Source organism: Sciurus carolinensis, chromosome 1, assembly GCF_902686445.1.
Source record: "Sciurus carolinensis chromosome 1, mSciCar1.2, whole genome shotgun sequence".
NCBI classification, from domain to species: domain Eukaryota; kingdom Metazoa; phylum Chordata; class Mammalia; order Rodentia; family Sciuridae; genus Sciurus; species Sciurus carolinensis.
In genome coordinates, this window is record NC_062213.1 from 27,764,827 (window position 1) to 27,790,890 (window position 26,064).

The 26,064-nt window shown below is 30.5% G+C and overlaps 1 protein-coding gene across 1 annotated transcript in view; it reads left to right on the top strand.

Annotated features, from left to right (window-relative positions):
* Csmd3 (CUB and Sushi multiple domains 3) overlaps nt 1-26,064 on the top strand; it is a 1,190,022-nt gene that overhangs the window by 1,090,807 nt on the left and 73,151 nt on the right. The window contains 9 exon segments of the mRNA XM_047516388.1: nt 170-286; nt 1,809-2,018; nt 4,943-5,131; nt 5,816-5,993; nt 6,846-6,991; nt 18,573-18,653; nt 19,143-19,256; nt 23,664-23,852; nt 24,224-24,370. Of these exon segments, the coding sequence (XP_047372344.1) occupies nt 170-286; nt 1,809-2,018; nt 4,943-5,131; nt 5,816-5,993; nt 6,846-6,991; nt 18,573-18,653; nt 19,143-19,256; nt 23,664-23,852; nt 24,224-24,370 (1,371 nt within the window).

The following is a 26,064-nucleotide window of genomic DNA, read 5'->3' on the forward strand; positions in this document are numbered from 1 at the left end:
ATTGATTATATTTGGTAACTGGTAAATGGCAAATGAGTGTTGACAATATTCAAATTTATATCAGTTTTAACTCAGAGACTTGATGACAACCTAAAATGATTCAATATGCTTTTAATACAGCAAATTATCCCACAATTCTGCCTTACATGGAAACTTTATTATTTTGCAGCTCAGTGTGGTGGTGCTATGTCAGATTTCAGTGGTGTGATCCTCAGTCCTGGATTTCCTGGAAACTACCCCAGCAGTTTAGATTGCACATGGACAATAAAGTTGCCCATAGGTTTTGGTATGCATATTATTAAATTATAAAAGATTTTTCAATGTTTGATAATTCATTCTTTTAAAAAAGTAACAATGTTTGAAAATAATTTATAAAGTATTCACAAAACACAATTTAGTTTGGGAGTGCCTATAATTATATAAGTTAATGAATGAAATTTGAGTCATTGTTGTTTAAGTCAAATGCATTTCACTGAATACTTGGATAATTGAAAGTATATGGGTATTTTCTTTTTTTATTTTAGCAGAAAATTGTACATATTATGTACAACATGATATTTTGAAATATGTGTACACTATAGAATGGCTAAATTAACATGCATTACCTCACATGCTTATCATTTTATAGCACAAACATTTCAAATCTATTCTAAGCAAATGGCAAAAATACAATACATTTTTATTTATTAATTATAGTCACCACATTGTATTATAGAACTCTTGAACTTATTTTTCCTGTCCAGTTGAAATTTTTTACATTTTGACTCAGTGTATACCAATGCTTACCTCACCCCTGGTAAACAACATGCTAATATCTGCTTCTATGAGTTCACCTCTTTTAGATTTCACATAAAAGTGAGATCATATGGCATTTGTCTTTCTATTACTGGCTTATTTTACTTAACATATGTCCTCCAATTTCATTCATGTTGTCATAAGTGACAATAATTTCTTCATTTTTAAGGCTGAATCCATTATATGTATAATCTTTATCTATTATAATTTATATATAATCTTTGTTCATTCACCTATTGCTGGACACATAGATTCTCTGTCTTGGCTATTGTGAATAATGCTGCAATCAATGAACATGTTGTACAGATATCTCTTTGACTTACTGATTTCAATTCTCTTGGATATATTCCAGTGGGGGAATTTGGGAATATATGGTATATCTAAATGAATAGCCTGAGTTAGAGCTGTATAACAATAATACATTCAACATAAATTTCATGTATAATTGTTTGTGTAACTCTTCTTATTACCATGAGCAAATAGTACATAGTTAAATTATTTTCTATTGAGTTATTGATAATCTATTGAGTTCATAGATTTTATCTGTAAATAAATCAGATTTTGAAATTACAAAGTAGTACACATTTAGATATAGTACTTTCTAATTCTAATGGTATCATTTCCAGTATTGAATATATTGCATTTATATGGTGCAATTAGGAATTTTTTCTTTGTATCACTAATATATTACCTTACAACTCTTTCAGATCCCATAAGCTTGTTAATGAATACAAGAAATGCTAGATTGAGAGCAGATTTGTTCATTAAATCCCAGAAGACTAGAATGAGTGGGTACTCATTGAAGAAACATAGCAAAGCTAATTGTCCTGGGTAGACAGCAAACTTAAGGCTCAGACCTTGAGAGCATGCCTCTACACCTAAAGAGAAGCATATCCAAGTATACTGATATAAGAGTCTGCATGTGTGTGTGTGTGTGTGTGTGTGTGTGTGTGTGTGTGTGTGAAATGTGGTTAAAAGTAAAGTAGTATTATATTTGTTTTTTTCTTTTCTAGGTGTACACCTCCAGTTTGTAAATTTTTCCACAGAAACTATACATGATTATTTGGAAGTAAGAAGTGGATCCTCAGAAACTAGTACTGTTATTGGCAGGCTTAGTGGTCCGCAAATACCATCTTCCCTATTTAGCACAACCCATGAAACCAGCTTGTATTTTCACAGTGACTATTCACAAAACAAACAAGGGTTTCACATTGTATATCAAGGTGAGAGGAATGAAGAAAAGTGAGAGCTTATTTAAGCTCTGTCTGCTATTTGAAATATTTAACCAAGTATAAGTACTTTTCTGTATTCTGTCTCAGAAGGAAAAGGGACTTATACCAAGGCAAGTTTCAATAAGGAGGATTTTTTAAATACTGAAACTCTCAGGGAACTGTACAGGGAGAATGATGTCTTTCTGAGACCTTAGAAAATCTTAACCAGAAAAATGATTGAGTTCACCTTAAGTTAATACACAATTACACTTTAAGGAAGGCAAGACAATTAAATAAGGCAAACTGAATATCAAATATTTATCTTTGCTTTTATATCTAATTGAACATATTAAAAAGATAGAGATTTAATGCTGTACATTAAATTAATTCTTTACTTTATGAAAGATTAAAATGACATTCCTTGATTTGCTCTATTGTCATAAAAATAAAAAATAAATACCTTGATAGTCATATTATACTAGACTTGTCTCATATAAAGCTACTTCATGATGTTGAGCAAAATTTTCATCCCTTTTGAATGCAGGCTTGGACTGAGGCAGAGCCAGGCTAAAATGCTGATGGTTTCTATTAAATCTAATGTAGCGTCAGTCTTGACCCCCATTTCATAATGTAATTAGTTGTTGTACTTTCCAAATATGTCGTGTGGAATTTTATATTATAGAATGCATGTAAGGCATATACCATGATGCATATTATTAATAATTATGCAGTACATTTTAGCTATTTTGTAGGTATTATTTCTGATGTTAAAAGTAAATTCTGTTCAAATTAAATATTTAAAGTTATGATGAGAGTCTATGCAGTATAGCTTTAACAACTATAATTAATCAAAATTTCGTTGCACATCTGCCTAATTATTAAAGGACTTCATGAGCACGTGACACTTTTGAATGTAAGCTCCTTGAGACCAGGGATACTGGTATTGTTCATTGATGTATCTGAAGTGCTTAGAACATAAGAACACTATGTCATTTCTGTAAAGTAGGAGTCATCTGTACCCCTCTTAATACAGAATTACCTATATTCAAAGAAAAAGTAATCATTTAGAACATAATAGGGTAACTAAGATTTACTCTTTCTTTGTTTCATGAAAGCTCAAATTCATAGTTGGAATACCCTCTGGAAGTATAAACAGCCATATGCCAAGCTCTGCTGTTCACCTATTTTGGCTTCATGTTCTTTTTCCTGCCATCATTTTGTCTCTGCTACTCAAAATAATGTCATTCAAATGATATGAAACTAGAATTTGAGCGTTTTGTTTGTCAGTTAATTTAATCCTTGAAAAAATTCATTATTGACATAATAAAAGTATAAAAGACAAAAACATTGCTTTACTGTTACTAACATTAACATATTTGACATAAACCATTATTTATTACAATTAGATAGAATTTGTGAATCACATCAAATTTTAAAACCATTTTAATGATATTTTAAATAAATTTATTATATATATTTATATATTAATCTATAATACTTATAATTTTTTTTGGATTGATGTTGTGTTTAGACTTTAGAGAGCATTCTGAATTTTGGAGAAATGCATAGTGTACAATAAAGTGTTCTTTTCTACTGAAAAACTTGATTGCAAAAATAGTGATATTACTGGAAATATTAGGTTTGTTAAGTCCTATGTTGTATATAATATTAGTGTGAGAACTTTTGTTTTGAAAATTTAAAATTTATTTTCTATACTTCCTTTATTAAACTGAACAGAAACTAGAATATTGTATAATTTCTTGCAGCATCACACATTTGTCTGTGAGTCCCTTTCTATTAAAATGGCAATTTAAATAAAATTGAAAATTGAAAGGGCTTATTTAATAGAATAATATATTCCAAGTCCCCATATAAAGTGATAGACATAGGCCTTACACTGAAGTGAAAACTCCATGGGTTTGACATATTTTTGCATATGGACCATTACTTAAAGTGAGAGACAGACTAAGAATAAAAGCACCTAATATTTTAAAAGATTTTATTCATTCTAAACTCTCTGGTTGTAAATATTGGGGTAAGTTATAGTTTAATAAACAATGGGATAACTTATCCAAGTTCAAATGTAAGTTTTTATTTGAGGAATATATAATTTTAATGGTCTCCAATGAAATAATATCTGGTTGTCAGCCACTTAAATTCTATTAATTAGATTATGAATTTCAACTTCTTAGTAATAAGGTTATAAATACTGATATGAGAATATAACATGTTCATAAGTTCAAATTAATTCAGCAATGTTTATCAAGTACCTACTGTGTTAAAGGCAATGAGCAAGGTTTTAGTGTTAAACAAAACAAATAGCAACTCTTATCTCATCCAGAATATAAAACAAGAGGAGTATGAACAAATAGTTATGTCTCAGTACCAAAAATCACAACAATAGAAATACAAAATTTAATTTCTACTGGAGGAAAAATTTTCCTGGTACTTTATTTTACTAAATGATGCTTCTGGAGAATCCAACAGAGGGATATTGAGGTCTATTTTTTTTTTTTTTAGAAGAAAAGTATACTAAAAAATTTAAGAAGGCTCAGTATTAGATTTATACATACACTTATTTTATTCTCTGTTCATGCAACATAACCAAGATTCTACTTAAGGGAATCAGAATATGTTCGATTAAGATTGTGACTCTAGGAGGAGTTTACATTTTCATTCAGGTTTATAATTTAGATAGATTACATAAATGGGTGGAGAAACTGATTCATTTTTATGAATTATACTAACATTTTAAATATGAAAATTGTAGATGTTAGAAGAAATTCTTATTACTTTCATTAACAACATTTATCATAAGTAATAATTACTATTTATAACTAACTACAAGCAACATCACATATGTTTGTAAGTTGCAAATACTACCCATCTGTGGTCTCCAGAATACAGAAAAGGATATGTCTTCATTTTTTTTCTAGCCTATCAATTGCAAAGCTGTCCTGATCCACGCCCATTTCGAAATGGTTTCGTGATTGGCAATGATTTTACTGTGGGTCAAACCATTTCATTTGAATGCTTCCCAGGATACACACTAATTGGAAATTCAGCTCTCACATGCCTTCATGGAGTCAGTCGTAACTGGAATCATCCACTACCAAGGTGTGAAGGTATGTTTCTAAATTAAAGCTATCTTTTAGTTGATAATCATTTGTGTTTAGTAATTCTTGTGTTGACATTCTTCCTTGTCTTCTTCCAGTAGCTTGCTACATATGTAGTCTCCCTTTCAATTGAAGAATTATTCAAAGAAAAACCAAACCTAACGCTCCTTAATGAATAACTGGTTTTATCAATATTGGCAGGGGTCTTAAACTTCCCCATTGGGAATGAAAATAAATAACACTTTAGAACTTCTCTTTTGTGTATATGGAATTGTGCATGTGTATGTATTTAATAGTTATTATTATAAGTCAATAACCCAGATACCACTACTAAATTTGAGTTCCTTTTTCCAGAAAAAAATGTTTTAAATGAAAAGGCCTTGAACTTCTTAGGCCTTATTACACATGATATGATATAAAAAATATTAAAGTTTGCATTGATGTAAAATATTTAAAAAAGAGAAGATAATATAATTTATCAATTTTGTGATCATTAATGGTAACAAATATATAGCATACCTCGTATGGAAAAACAAAGTTGGACTATTTTTTTTCCATTTTTGCCAACTTAATTTTATGAATTTTAAAACACAAAACAGACATATCTTACACTGCATAAGAAATACTATATATTTACTGTTTCTCCATTTTTGTTTTTATTTTTAACATTTTGTTTTACGTCTTTTTCCATAGCTCTTTGTGGTGGGAATATAACTGCAATGAATGGCACTATTTATTCTCCTGGGTATCCCGATGAATATCCAAACTTTCAAGATTGCTTCTGGCTCGTAAGAGTACCCCCTGGGAATGGAATCTACATCAATTTTACTGTCCTTCAAACAGAACCAATCTATGATTTCATTACTGTATGGTAAGCTAGAACCATTTTTATTGATTGATTCAACTACATTAAGAGCAAAACAAGGTAGGATGAAAATATATCACAATCCTCTGTTACAAATTGCCATCTGATATTCAAATTGGTGTGAGTAACTGAAGGTGACAGTATGTGTTTTGCAAAATGAGAAAAACAAGAGAAATAGATTTTGACTTATTTACCCCATGAGTTAGCTAAACATTGTAGAACAAAAGCGTCATAGATTAAAGAGATCTAAAGTTATCATTATTAATGTGCTAAAACAGGCAATTAACAGAAAATGTATGAAGTTTTTCTGTTTACAAAAACTGGTAAAGTTCAAGAACCTACATTCAAATCACATTATTTAACATAGCTATTTAGTTGACATGTTAACAATTTATTACAAAATAGTATAATTGCATTATATTATATCAAGTAAAACTTCATTTAAAAAATGAGGAAAATTTCTGAATTACTGAATATTCAATAAAACTACTGAGTTCTAAATCCAACAGTTTGTGACTCTTGAGATTGTTGCTAAAGAAACTAAAAGGGGGCAATTATAAAACATTTAAGAAAATATGAGTTTTGGTCAAAAACTAAACACCATGTATTGATTGCAATGAATGTGGGTGTATTTCACTTAGGTAGAAGGGTGATCTGTTTTTATAATCTATATTCTAAAATGTTATCCCCATATAGTCATAAAATATGCCAATGTTTTGCTGCTTATTGGTTACTTTATCAGTTGCATCTTTATGATTAAAATGGTAATATAAGTACACAAAATACTTTCATTAAACTTGGTGCAAAACTCTCCAAAAATTAATCGCAATCTCACCTCCTTCCCCATTCTCCTATTAGGGATGGACCTGACCAAAACTCACCTCAAATTGGACAGTTCAGTGGAAACACTGCCTTGGAATCAGTTTACAGCACTTCAAATCAAATCCTAATCAAATTCCACAGTGATTTCACAACGAGTGGCTTTTTTGTGCTCAGTTATCATGGTTGGTATTATCTAAGTGTTCGTATTTTGTTTGGTGCTTTTTAAATCATCCTGGGAAAAGTGAATGTAATATATATTTAACTACTGATTTAAAAAGTATTAAAATTTGACATATTGATCATCATTGTCACTCAGCATTTCAAATATGTTAACTTGCAAAGGATGACCTCTTCTGTATATAGGGACATTAAAATATGAACATGGATATAGGAAATAAATCAGTTTGTAATTACCCAGTGGAAAGTAATAATTTTTTGCATGGAAACCAATAAAAGAGAACCAGCTGTTCATATTTTATTGCATGTAATTTGTAGACATCAATAGATTTTTTTCTGTGAAAAATGTTTAATCTATTCAACCTGCTGTGAGTTTTTCTAAAATTAACATCCAAAATCTTTATGCTTTGGATCACATAACTCATTCATTTATACTCTTGTTTCAAAAGTGTATCTATTTTAGAATCTTAGAATTTTAACTGAGTATTCCAGATCATTAAGTTCATAGCTTTTTCTCCTGTGGAATAATTTATGGAGTCTCTATTTTATTTCTTTATATAGAATTGTTCTTGATCCTAGCTTCATAACATTAACTTTTTGAAAGGAAGTTTAGAGAGTTTTACAAGGGTGTTTCTTTATTTTCTTTTATACCAAATTGACCATATTCTATTTTAAATACAGAAATGTTCATTTGCATGGTTTCGTCCTTTTATTATGACCACAGTTTCATAAAAAACGCAGTCTCCCTCAAATAACTCTCACACAAATGCGGTGTTTCAATAATCTGAACCAATAATCTACTAAATTGAATTTGCAAAAGTTATATCAAAATTTAAAGATGAATATGTGCCATGTCCATTACACTACTATACAATGTAATCTTTTTAAAATGAAGTAGTGAATTTTTAGACTCAAAACTGATATTCCAAGAACAATGATGTCAAATGTTATTGTATTCAAAGTCATTTAAAACACACTGGGTATAGAAATAGAGAATTTACTATAAAATATTTGGGTTGCTTAGTCTCAGTATTTGTCAATAAGTTAATTGTCATCTAATTAGTGTCTTCATAGTGATCCATAGCCAGCAGAACTGAATGTGAACTACAGTACAGCCCATTAGAAAGTGGGGTGTACAATTCAACTTTTTGTGGAGCTGTTTATTTCTTTAATAACTCATGTTTTTCTCTGATGAATTGATCATTGATGCTGATAGTACATAGATAGCCTAAGGCTGCAACAATAGTATTTTTACTTGATTGATGATCATAATTCTGGAACCACAAATAATTAAGATCAAAAGACAAATGAATGAATTGTATTCTTACCTCATGTGTCTCTGCCTGAATTTTTATTACTTTGTGTCCTGCCTAAACAAATCATAAAGAAACTATTAATTGATGGACAATAAATATCCATAAGATAACTCTAAAGGGAGTATAAAATTCCTATAAAATTTAGGAGGCATTTCAAAGTGAAAATATTGTCAGAGGAAAAGATGTCAGCATATGTGCATGTATTTGTTTAGAAAATATGTGGGTGACAGAACTTATGCATAACTACACACAAATATAAATGTGGATTTACGTGGACACATGTGACTGTGCAAGCGTATATTACCATTCTTTTCATTTGAATTTTGCATTTTGGTTTTGGGTCATGTTCAACATAACTAGAATAGCTTAGGGATAAAGCAAATCAAATGTATGTTTAAAACTTTATTTTCCACTTGTCCTTGGACAAGTTATTCTTTGGTCTTTACTTTCCTCAGATGATATACAGCACAACTGGATTGCTTAGGGACTAAAATGAGATACTGTATGTATAGAATTTACTCCAGTTACTGGCATACACTATGTTAATTCATATGAAATTATTGGTAAAAAAAAATGTTGAGTATTACCCAATTTTGTATAGCTCAATCCAAAAAAGTACTATTGTTACTGTTATATATGATGAAGAACTGGAGACAATAAATAATGTACAGATAACATAATGCTGGGAGGAGTAAATGTTTAGTAAATGTTTACTTCCATATCACATCTTGTTTCACATTTTAGATTTTTATAATAGTGCATTTATTTTCATTTACATTTATACTTTAGATTTTAGAGTAAGACACAAATGCCAGAGCCTACTGAAGCCTAATGGTTAAGTCAACATCTCTAGGATTTTACCCAAACCTTAAAATAACCTGAACATTTGGGGACATTATGAGGGTTCATGTTAAAAATTGATTAATACCTTAAATTCCACTGACTGTAATAAAATAATTCTCCTAAAGCACCAATTTCATGCTGACTCACATTTTCTAGAATGCATGTTGTTTACATTAAGTTAAACTTAAGTTACCTTATTATTCACTAAATCTTACTTACCAGTTCCCACTCCAGAGTGAACTCTCCTAAATAAAATATTAACCCAGTCATTTAGTATTTTTCCATAGATAAACCAAGGAGATAATTCATTATATAACACTTATTTTAAGTGATGGAATATAACCAAACTTAGATTACTTTCTCACCCAGTTTTCTTTAAATTCTATTTATTCATTTGTACCTTTTGTTATGCCCTGTCATGTAAACCAAAAGTGATTTTTTCAACAGATTTTGTGTTTATTTTATAAATTTGAAAGTTCAAGCTTTTCACATATTTTTCTAAGATCACATTTATCTTTTAAGTTTTACTTACTTTATTTTTAGTATCCTTGAAAAGAGAAAAAAGGTGGTTTTCCCCTCTCTAATCTGACTTCCAATATGAGATCCAGCCAGTCGTCTGTCTTTTATAAAACGTTACCTTCATAAAGCCTTTCATGATCAAAAGTAACATTCATAAAAAGTTTTGTCCTCAGTACTGCAAAGGGAAAAATAAATAAATAAAACTTGGCAAAACAAAAGTTCTGTGTAATGAAAAAAAAAAGGAAAGATGTGAATGTTGAGTTACCTCACATCAAATATCATATTTTTTTTATTTGAAGAAATGTTTTTGTCTTCCTCTTTATTGCCATGATTGCTATTTCTTAAAGTAAGAATTTTTCTTGTTATCTTTAGAATCAAGATGGGTCTGACATAATAAATAACAATATTCAATTCTAATCAATGACCCCCTGAAAGCAAATTATACAAAATGCATTTTAATGGCATTGGTTCAGACAGTGAATTTATATAATATTCACTATAACAGTGATAGCCACCATGTACTGAAAAGTTAATATGCTGGGAACTCTGCTAGGTGCTTTCCATATATTATTGCTAAAATTTTTGTAAGAAATTCATAGGCAAGTATTATTGTCCCCATTTTACTAATGAAAGATCTGAATGAAAAATTAAGCAACCTGCATAAAGTCAGAGAACTAATAAAAGAAAGACTGGCTAGAATAGAAATAGCAAAGAAATATAAATAGGTCTGCCCATTTCTAAAACTTTTCTTTTTGAAAAATGAAAACAACAATATGATAACTGCTTAAATTTTTTGAGTTCTTACCATGTGACAGGCTATGTCCTAAGCTGGCATTATCTCACAAATAGAATATATTTGATGTTATATAAACTTAATTTTTCATAAAAATTTTATCTAAAGTGATTTTCCTTTTTAGCAAGATGATATGTCACCTCATTTCTAGAACATACCATTTCTAATTATAACTTGCAACTTCAGATTTCTTGATATTTCTCTTGTGCAAGACCTACAAGCTAACAATAGTTACATCATTATGTTTACCACAACTTAGTGGTCTTTATAGTTTCCAAAATATAATTTGGTCTCTGTACCAAGAAAATATGTGTTTTATTGGAGTCAACCAATATAGGAAGACTACAGTCTTATTGGAATATATGGTTATTAATTAAAAAGAATGTGTCATTTTAAGATGTACAAGTCCATTTCCCAGAGTTCCTTTTTTTTAATTATTGGAGAATTAAGGAAACTCAATTTGTCTGCCAAAGATTTTCTTAGACAATTTCTTCAGTGATTCCCTATGATCTGAAGTTTTGCTTTCTGCAGTTTTAGTTACCTACAGTCAACTGTGACCATAAGATATCAAATGCAAAATTCCCAAAATAAGTAATTCACAATTTTTAAAAAATTTTATTTATTTTCTTCTTCTCATATTTTATTGGTACATGATAGTTACATATAATGATGGTATTTGTTGTCACATATGCCTATATGCATACAATATAACAATATAATATGGCCAATACTACCCTCCAGCATTTCCCCCTTTTTTCCCATCCCCTACCCTCTGTTCCCTTTCCTCTACTGATCTCTGTTTTCCTCTCTAGGTTTTACATAGAGAAAAAACATAATACCCTTGACCTGAGTTCTGCTTATTTTGCTTAACATAACAGTCTGAAGTTCCATCCATTTTCCTGCAAATGTCATAAATTTATTTTTCTTTAATAATTCATTGTGTACATATGCCTCACTTTCTTTATCTATTCATCCATTGATGGACACCTAGACTGATTCCATAGTTTGGTTATTGTGAATTTTGCTGCTATAAACATGGGAACACATGTCTTACTATAATACGAGGACTTTAATTCTTTAGCATAAATACTGAGGAGTGGTAGAGCTTGGGTCATGTGGTGGCTCCATGCCTAGTCATTTGAGGAACCTCCATACTGATTTACATATTGGTTATTTAATTTACAATTCCACAAACAGTGCAAAGTGTTCCTCTTTCTCCATCTCTATCTCTGTATTTTTTTATTATATGTATTCTTGATAACTGCCATTTTGATTGGTAACTGAATGATAACATGATAAAATCTCAGTGTAGTTTTCTAATTGGTTGTTTTTAGTTATACAACATTGAGATTCATTTTAATTATAAAAGTGTGGAATATAATTTGTTCTAATTCAGTCCCCAGAACTTCCCATTTCCCTACCCTCCTCCCTCCCCTGTTCCCCTTTCCTTTACTCTACTGATCTTTCTATTTACTTATAGTTTTCATTTGCATTTCCTTAATTGCTAATGATGATGAACATTTTTAATATACTTGTTGGTCATTTGTATTTCTTATTTTGAGAAATGTCTGTTTATTTCATTGACCCATTTATTAATTGGGTTACTTATTTTTTTGGTGTTAAGTTTTTGAGTTCTTTATATATTCTAGATATTGTCTGTCAGAAGAGTAACTAGCCAATATTTTCTCCCATTATGTAGGTTTTCTCTTCACATTACTAATTGTTTGCTGTGCTGTGTAGAAGTTTTTTAATTTGATGCCATTCTGTTTAACTCTTGGAATTATTTCCTAAACTTTATAAGTCCTATTGAAAAAGTTGTTGTCTGTGTCTATTTACTGGAATGTTGACTCTCCATTTTCTTCTAGGAGTTTCACAGTTTCTGTTCTAATTCTTAAGTCTTTTTAATCCATCTTGAGTTGAGTTTTGTGCACAGTGAGAAATAAAGATTCTAGTTTCATTCTTCTACATATAGATAACCAGCTTTCCCAGCACCATTTTATAAAAAGACTGTCTTTTCTCCAATGTTTGTTTTTAGCAACTTTGTCAAGGATCTAATGACTATAGATATTTAGGTTTGTCTATGTGTGTTCTATTCTGTACCATTGATGTATGCATGTTTATGGCAGTACCATGCAGTTTTTGTTACTATAACTCTATAGTATTATTTGAAGTCAGGTATTATGATGTCTCCAGCATTCATTTTTAAGCTTAGAATTGCTTTACCTATTCTGGGTCTTTTATTCTTCCAAATGAATTTTAGGACTGTTTTCTATGGTTTGGTAAAGAATGTCATTTGATGGGGATTGCAATCAATCTGTATATTGCTTTTGGTAGAATGACCATTTTAAGCAATATTAATTCTGCCTATCCATGAACATGGGAGGTCTTTCCATCTTCTGAGGTCTTCTTCAATTTCTTCAGTTTTTTACAGTTATCTAATATAGGTCTTTCACTTCCTTGGTTAGATTTAGTCCTAGTGTTTTATTGTTTTATTTTGTTGAGGTTATTGTGAGTAGAATTGTTTTCCTGCTTTATTTTTCAGCAAATTGGTTCACAGGAAAACAATTGATTTTTGTATGCTGATTATGTCACCTCCATTTTATTGAATTTATTAGCTCTAGCCAATTTTCATTGGAGTTTTTTGGGTCTCCTAGATGTAGGAAAAGTTTTAGATAACTTTTACCACAATATAAATTTATAATTGTTCTATTTTATTTTTACTTAATCTTGGTAATGTCTTACTGTGCCTAGTTTGTAAAAAGAACTTTATCATAGGTATATTCTTATAGGAAAAATATCATATTTATAGGGCTCAGTATTACACTGGTTTCAGTCATCCACTAAGGGGATGTTAGGTTGTACCTCCCATTGATAAGTGGGGGAACCACCATAATATGATTTAGTGATTTGTTTCATTCACTGTTCTCTATTATTAGCACATCTCATATTAAAAATGTCATGATGACTCACTATTTTCAAAAAATGTATTTAAAAGATCTGTAATGTCTTTCAGGTAATCTTTTAAGCTTATCTTATTTCTACAATAAGTGTTATATTTGGGAACAGTATATTTAACTCTCCAAAATCTTATCCCTAAAGAGACTGCTGCAAATGAGGACAGATTTTGTATAAAATATAAATCACAGTTGCTCTTTAACACGTGACCCCTTTTCCTCACACAACCTAAAAACCTGACTTCTTTTCAAATTTCGATATAGAACACTAACCTCAAAGTTTTCATTGTTTGATGTCTAGAGAGCAGAAGCAGTATGGACACATAAAATGAATGATGTGTGTGTAAATGCATGTATATGTATGTGTAAAATGCATTAGTGCACTTAAAAAACCAAATTGCCGAAGCTGTTATGAGGAAAAGATAATATCATTTATTATTATTTAAATAATTATATGACTAAAAGAGTAAAAGTCATATCAAAATTGCTCACATTTTTGCTTATTCGCATACCCATTGATAAGGCATGCTGTTTTATTTTTTTCAATACCTTACCCTCTGTATCTTTCAGCCAGAGAATCAAGAGCACAGCTTTTGTTAAACAAAGTTGCCATTTTAAGGAGTAAGGTAAACACCATGAGGGAACCTGAGGCATCTTAGCAAAAAGATTTAGGAGCTAATATAATAGGATGTGAACTGTGGGAGGTGGTTTTGGGCAAATGTTCAAAAGAGTATACCTTTTCTTCTGTCAGAATTAGACAGTCTTAATGATTTTTTTTTCTTCTATAAGGTGAAAGGAATGGAATACAATTATATAATGGGTATGGAAGCAATATTCACTAATATTAGTTGAAATGGAAGGATCCTGGTCATTTTTATGGTCTAAATAGTATTCTAGTTTTTAAATTATGATTACAGAAATATGTCTTGTTTTTTTACTTATTCCAATTCAAAGACTTGCCTTGTCTGATTTTAGTGGAATTGTTTATTGTCAATAGAAGACCATGGTTGATCAGTCAGAGCCAAGTCAACTCCAAGCTGACAGGAGATAGAAGTTACTTTTTTTCTCTTTAATTCTGAAAATGCACAGTGAAGTTATAATTAAGGATAACTCTAACAAAAGCAAAAGTCAAGCAAGCTATGGTAATGAACAGGGGAAGGAAAATAGAGATGGACTAAGAACAAATAGCACCTATTAATTGTCCTCTGTTATCTACTAATGTGTAGGTTAACTCAACCATGTAGAGAAGAGGCCTGTCCCCATTACTTTTCAGATTCTAAAAGATTCTGTACTAAAAGAGGATCCCTTCAATTAGTTATCTGTATATGGAGAAGCCAATTCATCAATAGATATTGGAATTTTGATATGATAATTCTGAAGTTTATTAAAAGCTTTGCTTTTCAATAAATAGCTTCCATAATTCCTTCTCTAGGGAAATACAAAAAGTGACTTCTTACTGGTTCATTTCTCATAGTAGACATTTTTCTTCATCTTACTTTCAAGTCCAAGGGTCATTACTCTTGATTTGTAATATTGTAATTACACAGGCAGAATGCAAACTGATTATAAATATTAATGATGCAAAAGTGATATTTGTAAATAATTTAAGTGCTGCTAAAACATACCTGTGGTCATGTTAACAAACTAGTCAATTTTCTCCAAAATTGAAAAAAATCATTTATAATTTTTTGCTTTTCCTTAAAAGTTGGTTAGAATTTATTAAAACAGTTGAGACTCTGCTTTCAAGTGAAACTGCTTTAATTAATTTTAGATAACTTTTGAAATACTGCTGCAGAATTACATAATTGAACATCTAATTGTCAATGTTTTTCTTCCCCAAATCATGATATTATCATACTTGAATCAATCTGGGTCACTACTGAAGTACACTTATACAGGACTCAAAGTTTATAAGGGAATGTAAACTGTTATTTCTGTCTTCTGTGAGAAATATTATGTCCTTAGTTGGCAGAAAGGTTATGTGCTTGTTCCTTTTTCAGTTTGGAGAAGGAATGGCAATTTGCCAGTGTTCTGTTTTGTCTTTTTTTTTTTTTTTTTAAAGCAGCCTTTAATAGCTCAGTTGAATAGAAATAGATGAATGCAGCATTCTTTTCTGGAATTGGGTTGGATGTTTCATTGCAAAGAAAATAGGAAATTAAAAATAACCAAAAATATTATCAGAATCTAATCCTAAAGTAATTTCAGGAATTTTGTTGTACTGGGAACAAGACATCTATGAACATTTGAGCAAATAGGGCACATATTCAAAAAATAACCATCCTCAAAAGATATTGATGTGTAGAATACAATGCCCTCATGTTGTTGTTAAAGAGTAAATAGTGTTTTAAAACTGAATGACATGTCAAATGAAATGATTCATATATATAGAACACAGATATAGATCAAATGTGTATTTTAAAATTATCAGTATATTTTATGTAACTTATATAGCTAAGGTAACTTCCATTTCAAGCAGTCAATGGTTCTAAATCCATACAACATTGGGTATGTTTGTACCAGACCTTTTTATATTCTTCCAAAGTAGCCAAAGCATTTATTTTATATAGGATGAGACATTGTCCTAATTAGTTATTAATTTGTATTTCTTGAACATGATATCTAGAGCACTATCCTAGTAATTTTAATATCATAGAACATACATTGTTAAGTGTTTTTATAAAATATGTTGCTAAGCAGCTTATGGATTTTATACTACAGTATAGGGTGCATCAGTGTAAAACAATGATCTTGGTAATTTTAAAGCATACCTAATTTAGACAAGGAACCAAAACAAATAGTGTGATGTATTCTGGAAACTCACGTGGGTGTTTTTGGATAGCATTATGTTTGTGAGGAAGGTCACATCACAATGAAGTTATATGTGTAGGGGCACAAGCATCCTCACAGCAGTAATGTTGCTCTTAATATCTGCCAAACAGGGAAGGTACTATCCCTTTGAAATGATGTGTATCTGACCCTATTCTAAGAACCATTCTGAAATGTAGTGTTGCTTCTTGCAGCATGAGTATATTTACACATATCTCAACGTGGTATTTTTGTGATTATTGAGACAATCATGTAAAGTGCCTTAGAGTATTCTTTGCACACAGTGGATTCCACATAACACTGCCTTGATTTTTTTCAGCAATTCATTGGTATGTAGGAAGGTTATATCAGAAAGACACAGAACATAAGCAATACACAGTAGACAAATTTGATAATACAGATATGTTAGTTTCCTAGTGCTACTGGAACAAAAAACCACAAACTGGGTAATCTAAACCAACAGAAATGCATTCTTTCACAATTCTGAAGGTTAGATATCTGAAATCAGTATGTGGCAGTTCCACCCTCCCTGAAGGATGCTTCCTTACCTCCTCCCAGCTTCTGATGATAGGCAGCAACTTTTGGCATTCCTTAATTTATAGAAGAGGCACTACAATCTCTGAACTGTCATCACATGATCACTTTCCCCATGTATCTGTCTCTGTGTTTCTTCTTTTTAAAATAAGGATACCAGTCATATTGGATTAAGAATCCACCCTAATTCAATATGAATTCAATTTATCTAATTATCTGCAATAAAACCCTGTTTCTCTAATGACAACCCTTCTGTGTAGAGTGCTTATCTGCAAATTAACATCCCTGCACAGAAAGTTCTTTTATAAACAGGTTGAAGTACTGGCAGAAGACATTTTGAGTGGCAGATAACAATTTACAGAAGGAAACCGAAGCAGATTTTCCTTGATTCATCACTCATTGTCTATATTTTGAAGAAAATTCCTCTTCTCTCTGTTCTCATTATCCTGGAAGTTTATTAGTCAATAAACCTTTTATAAATGGTCTTTTGTTAGGTGATGATGAATCAATTGCTTGTTCTTTTGCTCAGGTTTTTGTTTCAGTTTCTTCCCTTATTTGAAACACTCATATGCCCGTGATTGCCCTTTAGAACTGGAAAAATCCAATTCTTCCATTTGTTTTGTTTTCTTCTGTAGGAGTTGTCCTTAACTGTTCTAGCTGATGCATCTCAATACTCCTACTAATACTCTTGCAAGAAGAGTAATATCAAAGATATGAACTTTGAAATTAGAGGACATAGAAATGGGTCTGATTAGTCCCTGTACTAATTGTGTGATCTTGTATGAGTTACCGTGTCCTTTAGGTCTCATTCTCTTTATCTGCACATTGAGGTACACAAAGAACTTCTAAGTTCAAGCAGTGAATTTTAACATATAAAACATTTGCATTTACCATCCGATGTTGTAATAGAGCAAAACATGTTTCTTTAATTAATAGGTTCTTGGTACATTCTTAATAGACTCCTAGAGAAAACAAGGCTTTAATCAAGCAAACAATTATATTATTGATTTCAGCTATCATTTAGGGCTAACAGGCATGATGTTTATATCCATAGAAATTCTTTCTTTGTGGCCTTTAAATTATGCCAAACACCAATCTAATTGAATTGGATGATTAATTCAAGTGATAAAAATAATTAGAAACAAATATCCTATAAATATTCTAATATACCATGATGAATAAGGTTTTGGAGTCAGGCTACTGAGGGTCAAAACCTAACTTTGCCACATTATAGGTGTATAATTTGGGGCAAATTCTTACCTCTCTTTTTATAATTTTTTATCAAGTGAAGAAAATTGTAGAAATAGTCATGTAAGTTAAATAAAATAATTTTTTATGAGGATCAATTGAGTTAATATGAGTAAGGTATTTAAAATGTTCTTTGGCATAAAGTGAGTAATGGATACTTTTTTCCAATTGTTACTGAATTCCAGACATTTGGTTAAGTGAAGAGCATTCTGTAAGGAAACTTAGAGAAGATAGGTATTCAGCATGAGTAATATTTCCAAATTGTGAATGCCAAGAAGGAATAAAACAAAATGTTATGAGCCACGTAACAAGAAGAACTGAGTGAGGGTAAGAAGTAAGAAGTAAAAAGCAAGCTTTACTTGAGAAAAATAAAATGGGTTGTTTTCTCTCAGTGCTGTAATGTATTTTCTAAAAATAAAGAAATATAGTGAAAACTTTGTAAATTCTGTCACTTTTTTATTCTTATAAAAAAGCTTACATAATTTCCTTTTTCGCATATGTGAGAGTATGTAGCTATGCAGAAAAAGAATAAACACATTATCTATTTTTATAGCCTATCAACTAAGAGTGTGCCAACCTCCACCACCCGTACCCAATGCTGAAATTTTGACAGAAGATGATGAATTTGAAATAGGTAAATATTTTTAAATTAATTTCAGAGAAAATGTTGTGTTAGCTGAGTTATTTGTTTAAACAAAAAGAATAGTAGTAGCCTGGTTTTAGACCCTCTTCCTTGGGATAGAGAGGAATAGTTCATAACTCGTAAGAAGAGAGAATGATAAAAAGAGGAAATACTGGACAAGATGTAAAAATCCTGCTTTTCCAGCATGTACATTAATAAACAGTGTTGGAATTGTGGCTGTATAATCAATTGTGTTTTGGTGTTTCTTCCCAAGTTATTATTTTGCTGCCTTCTGGCACGGCAGTCTTAACTTCTGTGAGCTCAGGCCTAAGCCTAACTTCATAGAATGAATATCTATTATCTAGTAGAAATTTCGATACTGATTAAAAATGACTAAAAGAAAATTTATACTCTGCTTTTAAAATCAAAATACCTATTCTTTTTTTATTCTATTGCCTTTGTGCTTACCTGAACTTCTGATCCTCTCTCTTTTTTCAATAGGTGATATTATTAGGTACCAGTGTCTTCCAGGATTTACATTGGTTGGAAATGCAATTCTGACATGCAGATTAGGAGAGCGACTGCAGATGGATGGGGCACCTCCAGTTTGTCAAGGTAATAATTTTTACAGTTAATTATTTCTTAAATATTGTCATTTGTTCATTAGGGATAAAATTCAATTTCATGTTAATATTACATATTTAACTGGTGATACTATTATGAATTATGCAACTCATATATATTTGTATTCCATTATTTCTCAGATTTAGCTTTAAATCACTTTTATTCTTTCTATTATTTTAAAGGTAAAATTTTTCAAGTTTAGCCCAAAGTCAGTTCAACTATTTCTCAGATTTAGTTTTAAATCACTTTTATTTCTTTTGATTATTTTAAAGGTAAAATTTTTCAAATTTTGCCCAAAGTCAGTTCAACTTATTTATTTTTGCCATAAGGGATGGAAATGAAGGTAAAGAGCAAGGGAAATCACTTTAAATAAAGCTTCTAAGGTTGATTGCTTTTGTTTGGAAAAAAAAAATTATTGTAAACCACTAGATTCATTAAACTTTATTGAGCTGAGGAAAAAAACAACCACAAGTTTTAAGTGACCCTTGCTATAAAGCCACCACAGCATAAGGGATATGGCAGTCCTCCTGGTAATAGCAATACTGTGTTTAGGAATAAACCAGGAGAATAGAGAATCATAAACTTGAACTGTTTGTGGGTCAGGAAAAGCTTAGCAGAGGCACTGTTTCCCAAGTTCTAAATCACCAGTGAAATTTATTCTCGTGGAACACACCTAGGAAAAGGATGATCTAAATTTCTAACATACACACAAAGATATAGGTGAGGCAGCAGGATGTGGATTTCAAGGAATTCATTCTGTTACAAGGCCAAGTAGATGATGGACCTTGAATGGTGTATAGAATCATGATCTTCTGCAATCATTTATTGATGATTTGTGTAGCCCAGGGAGTACTTAACATACAGAAACTAATAATAAATGTTGGCTAATTTTAATAATACCAAATAATATTGGTGTAGTCTGCTCCGGGTTTTCTTGAATTATTTCCTTCATTAGAATTCATTAGAGTTCTGAGTGTATGGAAATCTTTACTGTGCAGTATTTTAACGGAATAACCCTAGAAAAACTATTCCACTTATTGCTCTAAACAAGCTATAAATAGGAAATAGAATTTGATTTTCCACTAATAGGAATCCTTATAAGAAAATAAAGGATTTTATTTAGAGGAGGGAAAGTTTAATTTTAGTTCATGGTTTCAGAGATTCAGTCCATGGTGGTCTGGGTCCATTGCTCTGGGTCTATGGTGAGGCAGGACATCATGACAGAAAAGCATGTCAGAAGAGTGCTACTCTGTATATGGCTGGCCAGGAAGTAGAGAGAGGAGATAAAGCATTTTTGGAGGAGGTTTTTAAAGTAGTAAAAAGAAAGATGGAGTTGAGGGGTATAAACTAGATTCAATGGTAGAATTTCTTGTGATCTTAGTGATAAAAGAACTCTTGAAGTTGGTTTGGTATTCTGAGTTCTGTCACTTATGTTGTGGACATGTGGATGTCATTCATTCAACTTTCTCCTTCATGCACGACTACTTTCTGGATATTTATGATTATAATTCATATTGAGATATTTAGATATGCAAATGCAGATGATTAGTTTTCTGCCTTTTAAGTAACAATATGTGGAGATGACTTGGGCAGACACAGGGGCATGAACCAAGTACATAACAGGACTTCTTTCTTGACCCCAATAAATTACCGTGTGAATACTAAGAAGGAAAAACCTTCAGTTTTTATGTCTGGATGCCAATTTGATAGACTTTAAAAATTTTAAATAAGCAAAAATAATATAGATAACCTAGCTATTTTGCAACTCCTCATCTCTCTGATCTTTCAATATCTTATTTCCAAACTAAGAATTTCCTGCAGGTTAGTAGTTACTCTTATTATTCTGTCCACTGTAGAAAATAATAAAAAGGACAATTAAGTTTATGTGTCATAATAACACTTCAGATACTAACTGAAAGTTATTAAGTCATTCCTTAGAATGAGTCTATGCAATTTCTCTATTAATTAATTGACCAGGTATTTAATTTAAAAAAAGACAACATTTTTGTTTAATTAATTCACGTGTTTTCTAAAAGTCATTTGTTTGGAATATGCTAGAAAATTCTACATTGTTTTTAAACAATTTTAAATTATTTTACTTTTTTCACTACTCCTGAAAAGTAAAAGCTTTTATTTTTGATTTTCAACTCTGAATCCTCTTTAATTTCTTCTATTCCACCTAACATATGGAAAACAAACTAAATATGATACCCTTCAAAGAGTTTGGAATAAATGAAGTCTAATAATTATGTTTGGCAGACAAAAATACTAGATCCAGCTGGATCTGTGCAACTTTGGGCAATTTAAACTTTCTAAGCTTTAGTTTTACTCTTTGTACCATGGGAATGAAAATTGTAAATAACTTTTAAAAGTTATGACAGGTAATGTAATGCATAAAGAGTGCCTAACATATAGTTACAAGCAATAAATATTTACTCTTTTACTTGGTGGCCATCAGGCTATTTACTATCTGATGGACAATGTGTGAATGGTAAATTCATGTATTTATACAGAATATATTGAATCACGCTACCTTTTGCAATATGTCACAGCTATGTATTCACTTAAGATCTTGGTTTTAACTCAAACATTCCATTTTATTTCCAATCTTAAGTCTATCTTTTATGTATGTTTCATTTGTGAAAATCAAAGTTTGGGTTCTCATTTTAGGCTTGACAATGATCAGATGCCATTATTCAATTATTGTTTTAAAAATCCCAATATCTCAAAAGTTCAAGTAGAAGTTTATGTTGAAGAAAAATAAACTGAATTAAAAGCAAAAAGCAAACAAACAACTGTGCTTATTCTATAGACAGTTTTCAACAATTTGAAAATTAGTTCTGGCCAATTTTCTCTTCAAGACTTTCAAGTTATTTTTCTTGTCAAGCTATTAACATGATTAAACAGTAATCAAATATTTCCATAATTCACTATTTTGCAAATATTTTTCATCCCTCTACTTCTTGGAATCTTTATAACTCAAAAAATGTTAAGTTGTCCTTACTCTCTGAAAACTCTGAATGTATAAATTCAATTTATTCCTTCACCTTATCTATATTTCAACAATTACAATTAGGTTTTTCCAAGTCTAACTCATCTGAACAACATCAAAAAACAGTCTTCTTAAGATGATATTCTAATAACTTGAAGATGCTATAAAATCTAACACCAGGAAATGGAAGTTTATGTATACTATTGAATGAAGAATTGGCATGGGATATTTTTTCAATTCATCGAATTCTCTAAAGTTATTCAGTTCACCCATTTCTTCAGTTGCTTCAGTGTTCTTAGTAAGAACACTCAAAATGCAATCCAGGTTAAGTTTAGAAACCCTTTAGCATTATTATTCATAGGACATTTTGCTAAAGTCACTTCCTTTGTTCTTAAAAAATACAAGTTCTTCCTTAAATTGAACTAAATCCTGTTTGGTATGTATAGGTTTATTTCTACAAAAAATGTTGCAGAATATTATGAGCAATACTGAGCAATTACATGACATACAACTTCAAATTATTTTTAAAAAGGATAAAGTGATATTTTGATTAATAAAACCTTGTATCTTTATTTTACTCTCCTTCCAAATCCAAATTTAAGTAGATTCTTTTATTGTTTGATCTAACATGCAAATGCTGTTGATGTCAACTGGTAAAGTTTACTGTACTCTGGAAGCTGTTAGAACATAATTATGCTGTTTCATAGCAAAAAAATTTTATGTTTCTATATTTATTTATTCATTCATTTTTGGGTGGTCTGACAGAAGGGATATGAAAGAAGAAGATCTTGTGCTTTAGCCTATGATTAAGGCCTGGATATAGCAAAAAGAACTGAAAGGTAACTGGTTACCCAAAGTAGCATTAAATTTAAGTCTCCTGGTTTAAGCATTTCCCTGAGATCAGAAATGGCTTTGCCTGAAATGAACCCTCAGAGAGAAGTTTCCTGTTTGACTCTACACATCCAAATGAGGTGAAAGTTTAAGGAGAAGGGTAAAAAAGTAAAGAAGAGTTAAAAAGGAGAGATTAAAAGTGTAAGGAAAATGAAAGATGAGATAAAGCATAGATAAGAGAGGCATAGGTGGGAGAACATAAGAACATGAGGAAAAGTTGAGAAACAATGTGAAGAAATAGAAGGAAATAAATGTCGTATCTCTTAGTTATTTATTAATTTATTTTCCATGAAAGTAGTGTATCTTCTGTGTAATAAAAAAAAAATCAATTGTATCATGTTTAGGTCATTATTCCATAATTTAAATTATAAGCTTAATATATTTTCTTACACTTAATTTAAGGTATTATCTATTTATAATTACTGCACACAAAAACAGAATACTCAGTATTCAATGCAGTATTCACTTATGTTCAAAAAGGCTTATATTATTTAAATGACATTTTCCTTTGACAGTGCTTTGCCCTGCCAATGAATTACGACTAGATTCTACGGGAGTCATATTGAGCCCTGGATACCCTGACAGTTACCCAAATCTTCAAATGTGTGCATGGAGCATTTCAGTGGAAAAAGGATATAATATCAGCATGTTTGTAGAATTCTTCCAGACAGAAAAGGAATTTGATGTTCTTCAGGTGTATGATGGTAACCATGGGTTATATTTACTGTGCATTCATAAATTTAGTCCAGATGGTCTAATTTTACATTCAGATCTTTAGAATGGAAACTGCCTATGTGACTTTTACCTTATAAATATTTTTGGAAATATTAACATTAAAATAACTGTATAGCATATAAAAAGTGTAATCAACTCAAATATTATTTTACATATTCTAGTTGCTTTAACTATAAAATTAAAATGCTTAAAATAAAACATTTTGTGTTGTTTTTAATTATGCTGATGAGATAGATTGGCTGTGGAATAATTTAATACTATATTAAAATATAAACTACTAAAGATAAATGAGAATATAGTTATTCAGTTATATTTAAATTATATTGTTTTCTTTCTGAAGGCCCAAATATTCAAAGTCCAGTTCTTATTTCTCTCAGTGGGGATTATTCATCTGCTTTTAATGTAACAAGCAATGGTCATGAAGTATTTCTTCAATGGTCAGCAGATCATGGCAATAACAAAAAAGGCTTCCGGATAAGATATATAGGTATGTGATACTTATACTTTCAGTATGAATTTCATTTGCATCCTAACTGTGATTATTGTTAAAGAGCATAAACACAATTCAATAAGAAGTGTTAAAATCACAGCTCCTACATTGATATTTCCTAATCAATTCGAGTAACCTCTCTGTGCTTCAATTTTCATATTATAATGATAATAATTCTGTATCTTTCATGATTTTCTAAAAGATGAAATGCATATGGATATTTATGACATATATTAGTTATAAATTAAACTGAAATCTTTAATCACTACTGCTTTCCATTGAGTAAGATTTAGAAAGCTGTGGGCTGAAAATTCCTTTTATTATCAAAAGTCCCAAGACTTTTTCTATATGCTTTCCTGTTTATAAGGTCCATTTGCAGTAATCCAGTAATTGCATTGTTGTGTAAGTATGTATAAATAGTCCTCTCTGTACATGAAGGCTGTTTGACATCCTAAATCATGTCAGAAGCCATTGTGTGGACTCAATAGCAGAATACCTCAAAACCATGGTGTGAGCTGAATAGTAGAACATCTCAGAACCAACCAGCCATCTTTTTCTGCAGTGTTCAGACAATGTCTTCCAAGTCACGAGTCATCACTAATCAGTTCAACTAAAAATTGCATTTATAAACAACTTGACCCAATTCTGAAGCATAGATACATTTAAAATTTTAGTTCTATAAAATATTCCCAAATTTCACTAATTTATATAAATTTGCTAATACACATGTAATATATAAATAAAACAATCTTGTCTAATAACTTTGATTTTAGAATTATGATGTGATAGTAGGATTTTAAATTATCAATGATTTATCTTATAAATATTAGCAATAACATCACTGACTAATATGTTTACACATTTTATCTTGCAATACATTTCTATTAAAGTCAAAGGAAAACTGATTAAAAATTGAAACACCTGAGGCATCCTTAAGATTATTCATATTTTAATCAATGTTTCTACTCTAAGAAATATGTAAATGTCATTTTATTAAGGTTGTACCTAGACAGAACATTTAAAAGAACATTTAAATATATTTTCAGTGATTATAACAACTTAAAGGAAAGCTTTTCAAATTAAACAATTACAAGCATTAGATTGACTATTTTATAGACTATCCTTGTTAATTTCATGACAAAGTTTGATATAAATATAAAGAAAATACAACTTCTAGCTACTATGAACAGCTTGACATATTAAATTATATATTTTTTCCTTTATAAATGACAGGTTATGACATATATATATTCTAAGTGTAATCTCCTCCTATTTACCCCCAAAATTTCAGTTTTTTCAGATGAATATATTGAAGTTTTATAGCGTAAATGGAACCTGTCAGGCAGAATAGTCTCAAAAGTACACTTATGAAAAAGCTATTTGACATTATCTTTTGACATTTCAGACTTCAAAAAAGGAAAAAAGTTTTATTTTATTGGCAATTTTTATCACCATATGTACGCACTCTTGACAGAATGGAAACTCTATAATACACTGGGGAAAAGGATTATGAAATGTGGGGGCCTGTTTTAGACATCAACCAAAATGAAATGCATGACCTACCGTGATATAGGTGTCTTGAGATAAATTCAAAGTGACATGTAAACAACATGCTCTAAAATATTGCTTTTAAAGTTGCAGCATTTAGGACTTCAAATGACAGAAATAGTTTCCAAAATTCAATGAAATAT